Below are 20,201 nucleotides of genomic sequence, written 5' to 3'. Positions count from 1 at the left end.
AATAGACGAATGCATTGTTTTCCACACTACAACCTGTTTAAGCAGTATTTTTTCAACTTGACAGTTTTACTTACTGTCTTAGCAGCGGTATTAATGTACTGCATCACCATTTCTTTTTTGATACTGAAATCCTTTTCCCGCAATGGTGCCTTTTTATCTTCATTTAAATTCATATCTTCCTGGAAAACAGAATTAAAATGCCTGATTTTAGAATCTGAGTAGAACTGCAGTTGCACATATACTGTGAACAGAAAAAATAATCAATAATTTGGGATGAAAGCAGCATTAATTGTTTTGGAATGATTTATGCATAGCCCTGCCTGGAGCAAAGATAGTAAGGGAGACTATGGAAACCCCAAAGAAAGTATTCTAGATCCTTTTAACAGGTAAAATGCTTACCAGAAAGGCCTTAAGCTCATAGCAGGCTACTAAAATTATATTCACATCTCTATAGATAATTAGGCAGTTGCAAATTTCTGCCTTTCATAAAGTCTTTAGGATTCACAATTCCAATATATTTTCTTATTTTACAACAGCTGCATGTGAAGTTATCTTGTATTGTTTAGAAAGTTAGTGTGTCCCATAAAAAAATAAAAATAAAAAATTAGGGGGAGAGGGGAATAGAGAAAAGTAGGAGGAAATGAGGGAAGGGTAACAGTGTTTAAAAAAACTGTACTCACTACCTTACTTATGTAACTATAACCTCTCCCCCCCGTTAATCACCTTAACAATAAAGATATTTTAAGAAATCAAAAACGTAAATAAACCACCATCTCCCAAATTCTGTTACAAACGCATAACACTATCAAAACACTGGATACTGTTCCCAGCAACTTAAATATTCTATTATCTTAATAGTCTTTCTCCATCCACTATATATATATATATATACATATATATACATATATATATATATATATATATATACACCACATTAACGTGCACATTCATATAAACAAGGACTATCTAGAAAACTAACATTTCTGAACAGCACCAAAAGAATGAGGGGTTAAGAATCCTAGATCCTGCATAGAATTTTGACTGAAAACACCACAAATGTAGACCCATATAAATATTCCAATTCGTATCAATTATGCTACTTACAAGGCTGCTTAGCAAAGAAAAGGTAGTCTAAGGTAAGAGAAAATGGCTAAAGGGGAAGGTTAGCACCCATGGATATCCTCCTGATTTCCGCCCTGAGGCAGATATAATACGAATGCATAGAAACTACCTATCTCCTCAAATGCACAAAATTCAAGGTTTGGATCACCTAATGCAACACAGTTTTCTCCAAATGTCATTAGACACTGTAGCTAATGGTTTCAGGCTGACTCAGTTTTTGACTACCAAAGGAACCCTCTAAGTACTTTGAAATTAGATTCCCCTCATTTTATTTTGACAGAAATATTTAAGATGGCCAGGCATGATGGTGTACACCTGTAATTTCAGCACTCAAGAGGCTGAAGTAGGAGGATTCTGAAGTCCAGCCTAGCCAAGGCTCCACAATAAGACCTCTGGAATAGGAGGTAGCCACATAGCTGATAAAGCATCATGTATGGATATGTTTTAAGTGTGTTCCCAGAAAAGATTGACATTTGAATCAATGGTCTCATCCAATAAGGGAAGGGCCTAGTGGAACAAAGGGGCAAAGGAAAGGTGAATTCATTTTCTTCTTCTAGCAAGACATTCATTTTTCTCTGACCTTGCTTCTCCAGCCTTCAGACTCTGGGACATCAGCTAGTATCTATGGTATACGCATACAACCTGCCCCAGATTTTCAGACGTTATCCTTTCTTCATCCCCTGCCTACAGGAAGCTTATCACTGGACTTAGATTCCACAGTCTCACAAGCCACTCCCTTAGTAAAGTCGCTTCATGTACCAGTCAGTATCTATATTGGTTCAGTACCCAGTGGTTCATGTCTCTGGAACTCTGATAGTAGTGTTATATATTGACTAAGGAAGAGATCTCATGCTCTTCCAAGTACTTTCTTGCAGCTTATGCCATCTCTCTTCTTTAAGTTTGGCACTCATCTTCCTGACAAGGACAGTCTCAATGTGAAAAACAAAAGCAAAGAAAGATTTGATTCTATAGATGGAACAAAGTGTTCAATCAGCTACATCACCCTAAAACCTAATAGAAAACATACTAGGCCTGAAACTCTACCTAACAGGTAAAAAATGGCATTTCCGAGACTCAGCTTTGCCCTTTTACAAGAGGAAAAAGCAAAAGAAGGAAGCAATACAAAGAAATCATCCTAGCAAAAGGAAAACGTAGCAAGATTTTAGAACAGAATTTTTATTTTTATCTACATAGAACACTACAGAGTATTAGATTTTTCTTGGAAATTACAGATACGTATCTTAGATAACAATTCTAGAGGGACTGGATTAAACATCTCCCACAGGTATCCAAGAAAAACCAAACCAAGAGGAGCCAAGAAAGACCTGGTGTGCAATTTTCATGTTTTTCAATATATATTTGCTTAAAACTGTCACAGTGTATCTCAATTGTCTTAGGTCAGGTTCCCTGGAGATGCTGAGAAAGATCAGATGTGATTCATGCATGGGATGCTTTCAGAATCGGAGAAATGAAGAAAGCCAGAGGACAGAGGAAAGAGGCACACTGAAATATAGCAATGTGCTATCTGGATTGAATCCCAGGACATAGCTGAAAACAAAGTCTTCAGTTTAGTTAGCAGTATTTTCACTCCAATGAACATTAGGAATCATCCTAATGTTATTGTCAATGTTACTGACAATGCCCTAATGTTACTATAAAGTAATGACATTAAGAAAAGCTGAGAGAGAGAAGAAACAAATTCTCTGCTATTTGTGACAATTCTCTCTCTCTGTCTCTCTCTCTGTCTGTCTCTCTCTCTCTCTCTCTCTCTCTCTCTCTCTCTCTCTCTCTCTCTCTCTCTCTCTCTCTCTGTCTTTCTCTCACATGGGGCTTTATGAAGTCTGGACCTGGGTGCTATCCCTCAGCTCTACAGCTCAAGGTGAGCACTCTGCCACTTAAGCCACAGCAACACTTCTGGTTTTCTGAGTGGTTCATTGGAGATAAGAGTCTCACAGACTTTCCTACCCAGGCTGGCTTTGAACCATGATCCTCAGCTCCCAGCCTCCTGAGTAGCTAGGATTACAGGTGTGAGCCACTAGCACCCGGCCTTGTGACAATTCTTTAAGTTTGAAATAAACTTAAAGTAAGATAGGGTATAGCTAAAGTGGTAGACTAGTTCTGTGGCAAACAAGAAGTCCTGGATTAAATCCTTAATATCACAATAAATTTTATAAAATAAATAGACTAAATGGTTATATTTAAAAGACAAAACTGAATACATTAAATAACAAAATTCTATGGGTAGTTTGAAAAAAAAGTAACATCTCTTACTCACTTAAAACTATTTTCAAGTCCTTTGTGGAGGTTTTGGGGGATGGAGGTGTGTTTTTGGGGTTTTTTTAGCAGAAGTTTCTAGGGTATAGTTTATCTTAAATACACAATGACTGGCTGGCTGGAAAGTGAGTGAAAGAAACAGCTACTATAAAAAAAAAAGAGGAAGGACGGAAGGAAGGAAGGAAGGAAGGAAGGAAGGAAGGAAGGAAGGAAGGAAGGAAGGAAGGAAGGAAGGAAGGAAGGAAGGAAGGAAGGAAGGAAGAAGGGAGGGAAGGAGGGAGGGAGGGAGGGAGGGAGGGAGGGAGGGAGGGAGGGAGGGAGGGAGGGAGGGAGGGAGAGAGGAAAAGAAGGGAGGGAGGGAGGGAGGGAGGGAAAGAAGGGAAGGAGAGAGGGAAAGAAGGGAGGGAGGGAGGGAAAGAAGGGAGGGAGGGAGGCAAAGAGGGAGGGAGGGAATGAGGGAGGGAGGAAGTTATTACTTGACTTTTGAAATGGTAACTCCTCTGTACCTTTGTAATGACAATGAAAAAGTAAAAAAAAAAAAAAAAGATTATCTAAAAATTTAAAAAGCTTCTTTCTATTGGGTAGATGAGGACAGAGAACCCAACAAACCAAAAATGTACTGGTTTCTACTACTGTTTTTAGGCTCCAATCTAATCTGGTAAAAATAACCGGGCACAAAATAAATATTTTCCACATTATGGCTCGCAAACTGAGAAAGGAAAAAAAGATGTGAGCATATATATGTAAATAGTGAGCACTAAGGAGCAATCAAGCAGAGAACAGCAAACAGAGAGTGAGCATTTTTTTCTACTGAATGACAAATGTTAAATTCAATATTTTCATTCACAAATGTGGATTTTACAAGACAGCATGCTCATTAAATTTACATACATCAAGTTGAATGGAATACATAACACCAGGGAGAGTCAAATTAAATTTAAAATGATTGACTATTTACAGAATTAGGCAAATAAACACAAAGACAAGGTTGAAGGTGGTCAGGTGCTAAGAAACTCAGCCAGAAAATAAACACATTAAACCCAGGCAAAGATATGACTAGTGTTAAAATAGAGACTGGAAAAAAAAAAAAACAGTACTATAATTGATCTAAACATTCAAATGAATCAATAAGCATAATATTGGAAGAAAAAAATTGCAAACACAGCAAAAGCAAAACCACATTATCTGATTTCAATAATGTATCATGTTTTGCTTTATGAGTAAAACCAACATAATTGTTATTGATTACAATCTCTGTTTTGCTATTGTTAGCCCACAATCCCCTACTTTTACCTTGAGACTTCAGCACAAGCACAGTTTTATCCATAGTTCTTTTAAAAGTGTAATTCTGTTCTCAACCACATTTGAAATCCACTTTCACATCAATCACCAACACTTCTGTTGGTAATTACCTCAACACTAAGTTACAAGTATTTTTTTCTACTGAAATTGTATTTTGGCCATTACATACTTTCACAAATAGTGCATACTAAATGAATCTCATATACTTCAGCAGTTCCAAACATTTTGTTTTACATCAAGTTTACATATAACTAGAGAATTGAAAGATAAATACAACCTTGAACTTATTACTATATCAAGGTATCAATAATTATACTAGTGTTAAAATATATATAAAGCTCACTTTGTCTCATTTTACAGTTTTCAGACAAATCTTTATAACAATCTTTTTATATAAATGTAACTGAAAAGGATAACATGCTTTTATTTTCTCAATAGTTGGGTTAAAGTTTCACTGTTCTATCCACCTTTTTCTATATAATCCCCACTAAAATTAATAGAAAGGATAGATAGAACCACAACCAGAAAAATATGACCTATATCCAGAGAATAATAAAGAACTCATAAGCACAATTATTTGGTCAAATATTCTGCTTGTAGTTTATTGGGACAATGTAACTTTTCTCAATTAAAAAATGAATTTCCTATGTTGAAAATGAACCATACAAGGTGGGGAAAAGGGGGGTCATGAGGGGAAAAACTGGGAGAAAATGAAGGAAGAGATGATATTGTCCAAAAAGAAATGTACTCAAAACCTGATTTATGTAACTGTAACTCCTTGGTATATCACTTTAACAATAAAAATTTTAAAAATAAAAATAAAAAATGAACTTAAGTTTATCCTAATTCCAGTATCAAACAACATAAGAGAAAACACCTTTATCACCTTTTCTTATATACTATAACAACATAAGCGAAAACACCTTTATCACCTTTTCTTCTGTACTATAAATATGAAAACAGACAACAAATGAGAATGTTAAAAGAAATGAGAATGTGACACTGATCAAGATGTATTTTATGAGGCTGGGAAGGTGGCTCAGTGGTAGAGTGCTTGCCTTGCATGCATGAGGCCCTGGGTTTGATTCCTCAGCACCACATAAGCCAAAAGAAAAAAGCCGGAAGTGGCGCTGTGGCTCAAGTGGTAGAGTGCTAGCCTTGAGCTGAAGAGCTGAGGAACAGCGCCCAGGCCCAGAATTCAGGTCCCATGACCGGATCCCAAGAAAAAAGTTTTTATTTATAAACTGCTTTGTTAAATGTCAACTCTTTTGTACAATTACTTAAAGATAATAAGAAAAAAGAAAAAAGATATGAGATAAATATACAAAATGTGGCACAAGTGTAATTTGTTTTAGAATATAACCTTAGTGGAACTATTCAACCAGTTACCTGAATAGTGCTTGAACAGTCACAGACAACTATTATGTAATCCTGCCAGTAAGAACTTACTGACATTGATTCATTCATTTGCTTTTCAAATTTTCCAGATAAATGACCATTTCCTCATAAATTATATAAAGAATAAAACACTCATGTCTTAAAATTAAAACTTTCCTGCAGAACAAAATGACACTGAGAAATGGTCTTTTCAGTTGTAAGATTATGTGCCTACAAAGCACCTAACTGCAGAAACAGCAAATTTAAGCATTACTATAGTATTTGAACTTTTTAAATTTCTCTCTCTCTAGACATTGTATAGTGCTACAGACTGCTACCAGGCAAAATCCAATGCTCCTGATTCATTTATTTTTTCATTTATCTGGATCTAGAAGAAACAACCACACATTGACATTATCCCTGTGGCAAGCACAATCCATGCATCAACTGGACATTGGCCTTACACTATTCTATATCCTTCTGCCTCTTCCTCCTCATATTTGGATTATTCTTTGGATTGCTCTTAAACCACCTTTCCCTGACATTTTCATTTCTACCCAACTGAAAAGAAGACAACTAATGGATCAAACAAAGCATTCTCACAGAACCTCTCACATTTTATCTGGTCAACTGTAAATGTACATTTCATTTTATAAAGAAAAAATGCTCAGGGTATACAAAAGTAGATTTTGTAAAGAATATTAAAACAACTGTTGATGGACATCTACTAACACTTAAAAAACTAGCACAGAAGGGTCTTAGTTGGAAGTGACCAGTATCATTTATATACTCATATACAATGATTTATATTCTCTATAAAATGGCCATTTATTTACCTGATCAAAGGAATAGTTGTGAATAAAATTAAAAGAGAATATAAAAGGTAGAAATTTTTTTTCATTAGTATGTACACAAAGACAAGCAATAAGAAATAGCAAGCTAGATTATCCTCCCACTAACTACCAAAAAAATATCAAGTAACAGTGTGGTTATATATGATTGCATTAGTTTCATTTTTAGCTCTTCTTTCCACTTCTGAAACTATACTTTATATTAGGTAAAGATGATTATGCTTCTATATGGGCTACAAAGCTCACAAAAACATTAACTCTATGGGGGTTGATTTATATCATTTAATTGCTTAAACATGGTATTCACCAAAGTGAAGAAAGAAAAGTCAACACATTCAATTAAATACTACCAAATTTGCACAATGTGTACCATGGGGCACTTTGAGTGAAAAAGTGAAGGAAGTTAAATGTTTACAATCCAATATACATTCATGAGAACTAATAAACAAAACAAATGTGCTTTATACAATCACTAACATAATTAATTATGAAAATTAGAGCTAGCTTAAAGAATAAAACTGAACAGAATCAACCATCTATCCTATGGGAAGACAGATCTAGTCAGGGACAAGCCAACTTAATTTAAGTGAAATATAAAACTAAAAAACAAATAGCCTCTCCTTAACATTTCAGGACCAGAAAAAAAGATATTAGTGCTGCTTCCTGGGCTATCAGAAAACAGTGACTGAAAATTGATCAGTCTGGTCTCAATTTTCAGAGCATACTGAGTTTTTGGACAATGACGTAAGTTCTTGGTTGGGACACAGAAAATTTTTCTGCAAAGAAGAGCTTCTACTCTATTCATTAATTTTTAATTACATTTGAAATAAAATAACAGATCTGAAAAAATAATCAAGATAACTTATAACCTTCTATTACATAAAATTTCACTGTGCAAAGGAAAATAAATATAAAGGGGAAACAAATTATTAAAAGATTGTAAAATAAAAGATCTTCAGACTGTATACATAGAAAATATGATAGACCCTACAAACAAAAACCAAAGAGATTTCAGTAAGATTACTGGATACCAAAGTCAATAAGCAAAAATTATTTTTATTAACAAGGCTGTTGATGTTTTGGTCTTTTTGTTTGTGCCAGGCCTGGGGCTGGAACTCAGAGCCTGGGTGCTGTCACTAAGCCTCTTTGCACTCAAGGATAGCACTTTACCACTTAAGCCACAGCTTTACTCCCAGTTTTTGAGTGGTTAAATTGGAGGTAAGAGTCTCATGGGGTATCTTCTGCCAGGACTGGCTTCAAGCCATCATCCTCAGATCTCAGCTGCCTCAATAGCTAGGTTATAGGCGTGAGCCACAGACTCCCAACCACTGAGTATTTTTTGCTCAAGACTAGTGCTGTACCACTTGAGCCACAACTCCACTTCTGGCTTTTTAGTGGTTAATTGGAGGTAAGAACCTATAGACTTTCCTGCCCAATCTGGTTTACAATTGTGATCCACAGAGCTCAGCCTCCTAAGTAGCTAGGATTATAGGCATGAGTCATCAGCACCTGGCTGTTAATGTTTTAAGAGCTATTCCTTACATATAAGCAAGAAACCCAGGAATATATATGTATGTATGTATGTATGTGTATATATATATATATGCAAGACTTTTATAGTTCAAGAGGAAATTCAATAAAGACCTTGTGATGTGAATATATATATATGTATATATACAATGATTACATGGGGAAGTGTTATATACTCATGTATGCATGAGTATATAACATATATAGGGCATATGACAGTACCTAATTGATTCTAAAATTATTATCTTTTAACAAGCCAAGGTCTAAGAATTCCAAGGTAATGCTGAATGCCAAGGTAATGCTGAATAAGAAAAAGTCTTTTGATAAGTTTATTATGTAGGTATAATAATTAAGACAATAGATATAAACACAGTGTTAGAAGAACCAACTAATGGGTCAAATCAAAGCTCAGAAACAAACCTATATATGTTTATATAAAGTTCATAACACTGGAAGCATTGCAAATTAAGGAAGACAATAGACTAATCAATAAATGCTGCTGGAGAAACTAGTTATCTATGTAGAAAAATGGCTCCAAACTTCATATTAAATTTTAAGACATAATTCTAATATCTTTAGATGTAAATAGAGAAAAATAGATTACATCAGAGTAAAGGTCACTTTCAGTAATACACAAAATTGCCCAGATCAAAAAAAAAAGGTTCACATGATCATAATGAATCTTACATTTCTATTTATGCTTCTGTACTTCAAACCCCACTGCAAGTGAAAAAACTTAGACTGAGACAAGATTTTTAATACACCTAAACACACAGTAAATTATTAATCATGTATGACAAAATTCCACAATTCAATATACTGATGACATTTTAAAAATAAACAAGTAATACAAACAGGAAATTTACCAAAGGGCCAATAAATGAGGCATGACTCAGTTAGCCCTAGTGATCATGGATGGGAAAAGTCCATTAGAGTATGAGAAGTATCCTGTTTCCATCCTACAGAATTGCCAATTTAAACTCATAATACCAATGCAAACTAAAGAACCTTCTGGAAATTAAGCAGCCTCGGACCTTCAAGCTTAACATATTCATAAAATATGAAGAAAGAGAAGAACTGTTCCCAAGTGAATATTTTAGGAACATGACAATGAAATTCAGTACATGATTCTGGACTCAATGACTAGCCATGTCTGAAGAGTGTCTGAGGAGTAACTGGTGTAAAGTGATCACAGTGTTAAGTCTCTAGTTTTAGTAGCTATGTTGCAGTTCTATATGATGATGATCTTATTTGTAGTAAATATGAACTGAAGTTTTAGAGAGTTATGGGGCACTGATTCAGCAACTTAGCATCAATTCTGAGTAAAAAGAGTTTTCTGTGCTAGCTGCAGAGGAAAAGGGTTTTTTAATCAATGAGAACTATCAAGCCGAATTATTGCTCATCTCTAGTAAGAGAGAGTAAACAATGTATTTGAAGTATAACTTAAGTACACAAAGAACTTCAATTATAGCTATGATGGCATTTATTATATTATTTTCCATACTTTTGATATCCCTGAAGTACTTTATAATTGGCAAAGTATTTCAATATAATTTTATATTATACACAGAAATGTTTTAAAAGAAACATGAATGAATACCTGCAGCATTATCTGCATTGCTTTCTCTCACAAAAAGCCAAATAAACACACACACACACACACACACACACACACACACACACACCAGCAGGTCATCCAAGCTCTTAATTCCAGGACAGACTTCAAACACACACATAAAGATGATGGTGACATTTTACAAATGTGCTTTCTCCTATATTATGTGAAAGTCTGATAAATATCTTCCCAGGAAATGATTACAGCATCACTATTCAGATATAAGTACTTGAAGCAATTTTATTAGATCATTTTTCCACACTTACCACAATTCTGGACAGGGATTCCAGAATTTCATTTCTGTCAGAATGACTCTGATTATCATGGGCACTCATTTAATGCCTGATAATGGTGACATCCTGACAGATGACCTTTCTTGCATAGTTTTCATCCTCTCAACAGACAATAAAAGTGAGAAAATGAAAAAAGGTATAAATGAGATGAAAAATCTCTTCTACTCATTAATGTTTTTGTGTTATTGGTCAGTCTATGAAATAAAGCTATTCTCCATTTAATCTTAGGATCTAAGAGTGAAGGAAAAGATAGGATCCTGGGAATTTCTTGAGTACTGAGATCTCATACCTGTAAATTCTAGTACTTAAACTGAGATTGGAAGAATCATGGTCCCAGGCCAGCCTTGGCTGAAAAATTTTACAAAATTCCATCTCAATAGACACTAACATGATAGCACAAATCTGTCACCCCAGCTACAGGAAAACACAAAATAGGAAGACTGTAGTCCATGCATGGCACTAGACATAAAACAAGACCCCATCTCAAAACAACTAGTGCTAAAAAGAGCAGGAGGTGTAGCTCAGGAGTAGGGCACTCTGACAAGCAAGCATAAGGCCCACAGTTCAATTTCCAGAATGACCAAAAAAGAAAAATCTAATCCTCAGGAAGTCTCACTTATCCACAGACATTTGTTTGGGATTATAATAAATACTTCATGGAGTAATGTAGCAGAGACAGATATCAAAACAATCAATCAATCAAAAAAATGAATTCCTTAAAAATTCCCACTGAGCAGCTATGAGAGGCCAGTTAACTATAATTATGTCTGAAGGAGTGTGAGAAGATAGAAAGGCAAATGTCTGGGCTAAGACACAGTACGGATAAGAATTCTCAAATAGAGAAATGGAGATATGAATAGAAGAGGCCACTATAGTAATCTAAACCAAAAGCTTTTGGAGAACTAGTCAGTACTAATAAGGACAACACTAATGGGTTTATATTATCAAGCAGTACATAGATTTCAGTATGTTTCCCAGATAAAGAACTAAAGAAGTATGTAGCTGTTATTGTTATTTGATATGTTCAGTTTCTGATGCAGTGGCATCTACATCTTTTACAGAGCTGGATTACAGCTATTCTTCTATAGAAGATTTAAGGAAGGTATTAGAATATATGAGTCAGTCTATAACATGGAAGGGTTCCAACCTGCCTGGAGTACACAGAAAAACAAAAGGTATGAAGACACTGCAGGAGGTGCCACGTAGAGGAAATAAACAATAGAAGAGAAAACACAGAAACAACTAGCCAGGATGAAAATCAGGAAGAGAAAAAGGAAGGAGACATAAGTTATGCCAACAAGAGGAAATGTTCTACCCTGTCCCATGTTGTAAAACTCTGTTTATTAAAAAGCCATTTACAACCAGGCACTGGTAGCTCATGCCTGTAATCCTAGCTACAGAGGCTGAGATCTGAGGATCTCAGCTCAAAGCCAGTCTGAGCAGAAAAATCTGTGAGACTCTTATCTCGGAAGAAGAGTTGTGGCTCAAAGTGGTAGAACACTAGCCCTCAGCAAAAACAGCTCAGGGATAACACCCAAGCCCTGAGTTCAAGTCTCAGGATTGACAAAAAAATAAAATAAAATCTATTTACAGTTACAGAGGTACACCTCTGAAACAAAGTTGTGAAAATTATAAGCTATTGGTAGAAACAACCAAAGGAAACAGCCAGAGTAAACTACATTTTACAGAAGGCAGGATTTGGAGAAGTCAAGAGAAAAGATACAACATGTGAACAAAAAATGGATCTCAGAGACAAAGATTCAGGCCTGAGCCATCTAAAAAGTACTACATGCAAAAGGTAACGCCAGCAATGGAATGGATCCTCCTGGAATACAGTGGCAACCAAGGAAGAAGTCATCAGTGACATGAGAATTACTGGTAAGAATAGGGAGAAGCAGGGTTGTAACCCCAGAGCAACAAAGTATCAGCATTTGCCTGACAAAATGGCCCACAAAAACAGACCACTGTCCTAATCCCTGGATCCCATTAATGTGTTATATTACATTGCTAAAGGGGCTGGTGATGGACCATAAAACAAGAAATCATCCTAATTATCTGGTTGAGCTTCTTCTGTTTTGAGCCCTTGAACTTCCTCTGGATGGAGACAGAAGACTGACACATCAGTAGACAGCAGGTAACTCCTGAGATGCAGCATCACAGATAAAAGACTGGAGAAAGGCCTGAAGAAACAAAGAGCAGGCCCAGCTTATAGTCAGCACAGACAGAGTTCCACAATTGCAACGGTCTTATTCTGTTAATACCCTGAATGAATTTGAAAAAATCCTTCATAAAGCCTCCATTAAACCCCTGGCCAACTACCACTGACTTTGGCCTTATAAAACCTATAGAACCAGTAGAGCCAAACTGGATTTTCAATCTCACAACTCTAATTCATTTAGGTTCTTTTATCCATCCATCTTCAGTAATTTCTTACAACAGTACTACATTGGAGACTAATCTAACACCCTACATACAACACCAAGGGCAAGCTATAAACACCCTAGACCAGCAGATATTTGTTTCCTTCTATCCAATTCAATCCTGGAGGTGACAAATTCCATCTAGAGAGAAAGAAAGAAAAGCTAGGAGAGGAAACAGAGACCAAGTACTCCCACAAAAGCCCCAGCTGCAAACTCCAAATACAACAAACTCAAAAGAGGTAAAGGAAGAAGTATTCTTTGGATGCTACTAGGCTGTTTGTATTAGGCTAGAGATTTTATTTGAAGCTACCAGGAAAGCTCTGAGGCTTGCCTGAGATTTTACTTGGGGTCAAGAATAAATAAGAGGCCAGGTTTAAAGAGGGAACAACTAGAATAAACAAATCAAGTTCACCCTGTGCCAGTTTTGCTTACCTTATTCAAAAACAGATGTATCTACAAAAAGTACACTAGAAACCACTACTGAAACTAACTTCAGAAATGTACAATGTATAAATAGTGACAAATAAAACTATTTCTTGTACCTAAAACTCATTTAAAAATCAAGGTGGGCTTTCAGCTAAAAATACAGCTTAAAACAAAAATCAAACCCCTAAGAGGAATAACTAAAAAGTTATGATTACTTTAAGAAAACACATGGAAGCTAAATATTAGAGACCAAGTAAATCAATTTCCTAAGTAAAATGAGTAAAAATGTTGAAGTATTACACTGTTCTTTGCATTCATTAAGTAATCAAGTAAGCACAATCCTTCAAAAAGACTATGTTAAGAAGGGAAAAAGAGGAATTCTTCAAAACAAAGCTTTTACTCCATAAAAAAATTAAATACTTCTGATAATTGGTAAATAAGAATCATTTTTAAAACTGCATAGTATCAAAACAAAAAACAGAAGTACAATTTTAAACAGTATGAAATCTCTGTTGGAACAAATGACAAAAGGTCAAAATAGCTAATGACTGAATTTCTTTTTGAAATGGCACATGGTACTGTACAGCTAGGCTACAATCCCAGACTTTGGTTTTTTAGGATAGAGTCTCCATATATTGCTCCAACTGGCCTTGAACCCACTATGTAGCCCTGGGTGGCCTTGAATTGTTGTCAAATAGATTAAAATTTCATAAATGATTTGGCTTGATTATGTAAAAATCATTCTGTAATCACTTCAAAATTGCCTAAATCCATCTGTCCTGATTGTATAACTGATAGCTTTCTACCTACTCTAAGAGTAATAAAATAATAGAATAACCTGTATTCAGTACTCACTAGATAGTTGTTCTTTTAACTACTTGTGATTTAAAATAAAATAAAATAAAAATGTGATCTTCACAAATGTTAAAGATCAATAGGCTACTTACTCAGATGGCATCCACAGATATGACTTTTTAAAAGTTCAGGTAATCACAACTGAGCCATAAAAGTTCCATTCCAAAATTTCACAGAAATTAGGGTGTCACCACATATAGTGCATCCATGAGAGTTCTCACAGGTAGTAAACAAAAAGGAGCCCTCCCATACAAGCTTCATTGACAGTAGCAAAGACCAGCAAGGAGAGATAAAGTTTTCTTTGTTCTTGGCTAAAATTATAGAAGCACATCGTACCAAGAGTGAAGCAATAACCCATGTATAGTTAGCAAAATAAATTAGCATCTCATTGAAAGGTGGTATAATAGATGAGTTTCCCCAGTTTTTGCAAAAATAAAAATGAAAACTACATATATAGAGATACATCTATCTACATATATATATAGTGGTCATAGATATAAAATTTATATCTCTATTGACAGACAGAGAGAGAGAGAGACAGAGAGAAAGATGGTAGACAGAGCCTTAGGAATCATGGACACTTCTTTAAAAACCCTATGAAGACAGAAATTAGTCATATTAACCCTGGACACAAATATTGTGATGAACAGAGAATAAGGCAAGGCAATACAAACAGATCGTGCAGTCCGTCTGAACAATGACGAGACTAGGGAGTAGTATTTCTCAGATTCAAAAAAAAAATACAACTCTTCTGATTAACATATATAAAATCCTTCCATAAACTGTCCCTAGTTATGATTCCAATCTAATTTTTCTGATCTGGTTTTGGTCCCTCTGGAGGTATTTATTCTCTAGCTCAACATCTTTCCTTACTGCTATTTCCTCCATCTCAAAATACCACCCTTCCCTTTGCTAATCCAAATTCTGAATTAAGATTTGACCCTCATTCACCTTGCCTACTAAATTTTCCTAAACTACTGTAATAGCTTATCTATAGTTGTTCCTGGGAAGCTAATTAGATATCTCAAAAACTAAAGTTGTTTCTGAACTTACAAAAAAAACTTTTATTAAATAATATCTTCTGGCATTTCTCATTTAATTTTTCAAATGTTAGATTTAAATCCTGGGAGATAAGCAACCTGAAAGTAGCAAGTATATAGGTAAATAAATCTGTTTAGACCAAATTATCATTCATTTGTGGCAAATGGTTTGAATATACTTAATACATATGAGTTATTGGTCAAATTAGTTCATCCAGCTTAAAAACCAGTGGCTGAATCAAAGAATCACAGTTAAAAACTAACTGAAGGGGGCTGGGAAGGTGGCTCAGTGGTAGAGCGCTTGCCTTGCATGCTCAAGGCCCTGGGTTCGATTCCTCAGCACCACATAAGCAAGAAGAAAAAAGCCGGAAGTGGCACTGTGGCTCAAGTGGTAGAGCACTAGCCTTGAGCTGAAGAGCTGAGGGACAGTGCCCAGGCCCAGAGTTCAGGCCCCACGACCAGACCCAAAAAAAAAAAAAAAAAAAAAACTAACTGAAGAAGGCCTGTCCCAAAGGATACTTTGCGTCTCTACTAGAAAAGGAGAAGGTTCACATATACAGGTATTAACTATTTATAGTATAACAACAAAAATACAGTAAGAATTAAGAAAAGAATAAAACACTGTCAAAAATAAAGGCATAGAGATGAATGGATCAAGAAGATGTGGTATATATACACAATGGAATTCTATACCTCCATCAGAAAGAAAGACATTTCCCCATTTGTTAGGAAATGGAAAGGCTTGGAAAAAATTATATTAAGTGAAGTAAGCCAGGCCCAAAGAAACATAGGTCCCATGGTTTCCCTTATTTGCAATATCTAGTATAGGTATGAGTCAAGCGGAAAAAGTCAGAGAATGTGATGTTAGGAAAACGAACCCTCAAATATGTATTTTAATGTTTTTGTTTCTTTCATGCATGTGTTTCTAACGCATTTATAAGATTATTTCTTTGTTGCTTTGTATGTCCCTCCCCCACAGTGTAACCCCCACTTTCACTATATTTGATGTCAGTATAACATGTGGAGGAGATGGGGACAAACAAGTCGTTTAAGGATTCAGGTGGACCTGTTGCAACAATGAGAAGTACAAAATGTCATGTCAAAACCAGCTTTACAATGTCGGTGGGGGGGGGGGGGGGGGGGGATGATTGGGTGGGGGGGAGGGGGGAGGCTGGGAAGGGAGGTGAAGGGTAAACAAAGGAGGCTGCAATGCTTGGTAAGAAATGTATGCATTATCCTGCCCATGTAATTGTAACCCCTCTGTACAGTATGTTCTCAAATAAAATAAAATAAAATTAAAAAAAAAAACTACAAAAAAATAAATAAATAAATAAAGGCATAGGCCTGGGAAGGTGGCTCAGTGGTAGAGCGCTTGCCTTGCATGCCTGAGGCCCTGGGTTCGATTCCTCAGCACCACATAAGCAGAAAAAACTGGAAGTGGTGCTGTGGCTCAAGTGGTAGAGCACTAGCCTTGAGCTGAAGAGCTGAGGGACAGTGCTCAGGCCCAGAGTTCAGGCCCCACGACTAGACCCAAAAAAAAAAAAAAAGGCATACTTAGAGAAAGCAGCAGAACACAGTGATCATCTTCTAAAAACAAACTGAACTTGGCCCATGTGGATAATCTACTCAAAAAACAAAAATAGAACATTTGATACTTCACAATGTTCGTTTTTATATATTCTTAACATTTTTCTTCAGACCTTTACTTTTGTGATCCAGGGACAATATATCAACCACATATGATGGCACAAACCTGTACTCTTAGCACTCACAAAGCAAAATCAAAAAGTTTATGAGTTCAAAGCCAGCCTGAACTACATAGTGAGGCTCTTTCTCAAAAAAAGGAAAAAAGAAAAAAAAATCTATAACTGAAATGCTATCTTAAATGAAATCTGAAATAATTCTATAGACCAAGATGGTTAACAGAAATTAACAAAAATTGTGCTAATAGAACTTATTATGTTAAACTATTATTTTAATGGAACATGAGTTCCATTCCATTAACATTAGTCTCAGCACAGCTAAGAATTTCTCAAACATTTTAAGAAGAATCAAAATTCTTAAAATGTTTGAGAAACTCAGGAGGCTGAGAGCTGCTGATTGCTGCTAGAAGCCAGCCCTAGGCAGAAAATCCCATGAGACTCTTAATCTCCAATTGTCTAACAAAAAGCTGAAATTAGAGGTGTAGCTCAAGTTGAGTGTCATCCTTGAGTGAAAAAGCCAAGAAAGGTTGAGGCCCTAAGTATAAGCCCCAGCACAAGGGGAAGGGGAAGGAAGGGGAAGGGGAAGGGGAAGGAAGGGGAAGGGGAAGGGGAAGGAAGGGGAAGGGGAAGGGGAAGGGGAAGGGGAAGGGGAAGGGGAAGGGGAAGGGGAAGGGGAAGGGGAAGGGGAAGGGGAAGGGGAAGGGGAAGGGAGGCAGGGAGGCAGGCAGGCAGGCAGGCAGGCAAGCAGGCAAGAAGGAAAGAAAGAAACTCAAAATTCTTACCATCATCTTTTCAAAAAGTTTTAAGACTTCACTGTCTGACAGTGGCTTTGGAATGTTTTCTGTCATCTCTGAAGACACAGATGAGTGCTCAGTGCTTGCAAACACAGACTTTAGATTGGGTAGAGGAGGTTTTTCTTTCTTGCTTCCAGGCATCCTTATGCTGGCAAATTTGTCAAGCTACAAAGAAAGATTTAAAAAAAAAAAAATGTAAGTATTTCTTCTCTCAACATTTATCTCATTATCAACACTGAAGGGGAAAAGGGGAAACAGGATCAATCACTTTGTCTCTGTAATTTTGTCAAAAAGTATTCACAATTAATGTTCTTAAAATTAGTAACAAAAAATATGAAAAATGGAAAGTGTTCAATAACTGTCCTATATAAAGGCAAAAGAAAAATCACACAATCTCCAAAGATTCCTAATTTTTTTTTTTTGGTCCGGTCGTGGGGCCTGAACTCTGGGCCTGGGCACTGTCCCTCAGCTCTTCAGCTCAAGGCTAGTGCTCTACCACTTGAGCCACAATGTCACTTCCGGCTTTTTCCTTTTTGCTTATGTGGTGCTTAGGAATCGAACCCAGGGCCTCGGGCATGCAAGGCAAGTGCTCTAACACTGAGCCACCTTCCCAGCCCAAAGATTCCTAATTGCGCTCTAACACTGAGCCACCTTCCCAGCCCAAAGATTCCTAATTTTAAAGGCATAATATTATAGTATTGAGGTTCCAAGGACAAGTGGCCTTCACTATACAGATTAGCAAACTAAGTCATTTTACAAAAGAAAGTCAGAGCCGGACGCCAGTGGCTCACGCCTGTAATCCTTCAGGAGGCTGATATGTGAGGACTGCGGTTCAAAGCCAGCCTGGGCAGGAAAGTCTGTGAGACTCTTATCTCCAATAAACCACTAGAAAATGGGAAGTGGCGCTGTGGCTCAAGCCGCAGAGTACTCGCCTTGAGCTGAAGAGCACAGGGACAGCACCCAAGCCCAGAGTTCAAGACCCACAACCAACCAAAAAAAAAAAAATTAAGTCAGCAAACTTATACTTAGGGTCCCGCTGTAGAACACCTCTCCGCCCTTTTTCAAATGCCCTAATGTATACCATCTCCTAGTGCAAGTCAGAGAAAAGAATAATGAATGGAATTTAAGAATTTTAAGAAGTGAATTTTACTTGTATCATCTGATAATACATTCTCTTTGTCTGATAATACATTCTCTTTGCCCAGCTTGGTCTGTATTTGAACTTCTTGAACATACAGAGAGCATGGTTATTAAAACTTTAGAAAATAAATCTAGATTTTTGTTTCCTACAAAAATCAAATAGCTTGTTTGTTTTATTTGTTTGCTAATGTGGGATATTTATTCCAATTTCTACCTGAATTATCAAGAACCAAGACACCAGGAAGTCCAGCAAAATGTCTTATCTAAACATGAGGTCAAATAGTTTGTTGATATTTTAAAACATGTAGGTGTTAGGTTAAAAACCTAATTCAATCAAAATTGTTTGATGTTTACAAGTTCTATTCTTCACAGAGAACCAGACTCTTTTTCAAGACTCATATAATTTTAAACTACCAAAAGGACTAAAACTCTTAAAGTAGGTATTTAGACAGATTTTAAATCAGTGATTCTATGAACTGTTCATAATTTCCTTATATACTACACTATTGTTTTCATCATGAAACTCAACATGGTAGCAACTAGCCACTAAAGGCTATTGAATAAGGTTAAATCTTATGGAAAAGTTAGTAGTTCCTTAGCTTCACTAGAAAAATTTCAAGTGTACAAAAGTCAATTGTAGATAGTGGCTACCATTATTGGTCAAAGATATATAGAACATTTCTATTAGCACAAAAACTTGTATTAGACCTAATATGATTCCTAACATCTCAATTTAAAAGGACAATGTCATAGTATTGATTATTTAATTCACTAAAAAATAGGAGTTCCTAGTTAGAAGGCAAAGATCAGGGGATCACAATTTGATGTCAGCTCAGGAAAGGAAATTCATGAGACTTCATCTCAACAAATGACTGGGAACAGTGATGCATATCCATTATCCCAGCTACAGAGAAGAAGAATGCTGAGTACAGTGATGCTCACCAGTCATCCCCAAGGACATAGGAAAGTACAACTAGGAAGATGGCAGCTCAGGCCAGCCTAGACATAAAATGAGACCCTACTTCAAAAAGAACCAATACAAAAAGGGGCTAAAGATACAGCTCAAGTGGTAGAGTGCCAGCCTAGCAAATGCAAGGCCTACAGTTTAGTTGCCAATACCACAAATAACAGGATATTCTCAACTAATAAGATACAGATATAAAGAGAATGTTTACCATTGAAAATAAGCCCCCATTGGGCTGGGAAGGTGGCTCAGTGGTCGAGTGCTTGCCTTACATACATGAAGCTCTAAGTTCGATTCCTCAGCACCACATAAGCAGAAAAAGCCGAAGTGGTGCTGTGGCTCAAGTGGTAGAATGCTATCCTTGAGCTGAAGAACTCAAGGACCAGGGCCCAGGCCCCACGATCCACCAATAAGAAAAAAAAAGAAAAAAGAAAATAGCCCTCACATTTACTATGATGAAAATGTCTAAGAAAAATACTAAATATCACAATTATA

General features: G+C 36.3%; 1 protein-coding gene across 1 annotated transcript in view; it reads right to left on the bottom strand.

Moving 5' to 3' along the window:
* The window catches only part of Diaph3 (diaphanous related formin 3), a 446,709-nt gene that overhangs the window by 380,131 nt on the left and 46,377 nt on the right, over positions 1-20,201 (bottom strand). The window contains exons 3-4 of the mRNA XM_042685827.1: positions 17,591-17,767; positions 75-179 (exon numbers count right to left, since the gene is read on the bottom strand). Coding sequence (XP_042541761.1) covers positions 75-179; positions 17,591-17,767 — 282 coding nt within the window. The remainder of the gene's footprint in view (positions 1-74; positions 180-17,590; positions 17,768-20,201) is intronic.

The sequence above is a fragment of the Dipodomys spectabilis genome, unplaced genomic scaffold (genome assembly GCF_019054845.1).
Source record: "Dipodomys spectabilis isolate Male_0828 unplaced genomic scaffold, ASM1905484v1 ptg000095l, whole genome shotgun sequence".
Lineage (NCBI taxonomy): Eukaryota > Metazoa > Chordata > Mammalia > Rodentia > Heteromyidae > Dipodomys > Dipodomys spectabilis.
Note: the sequence above shows the minus strand (reverse complement) of the source record. Positions and strands in the feature narration are given on the sequence as shown.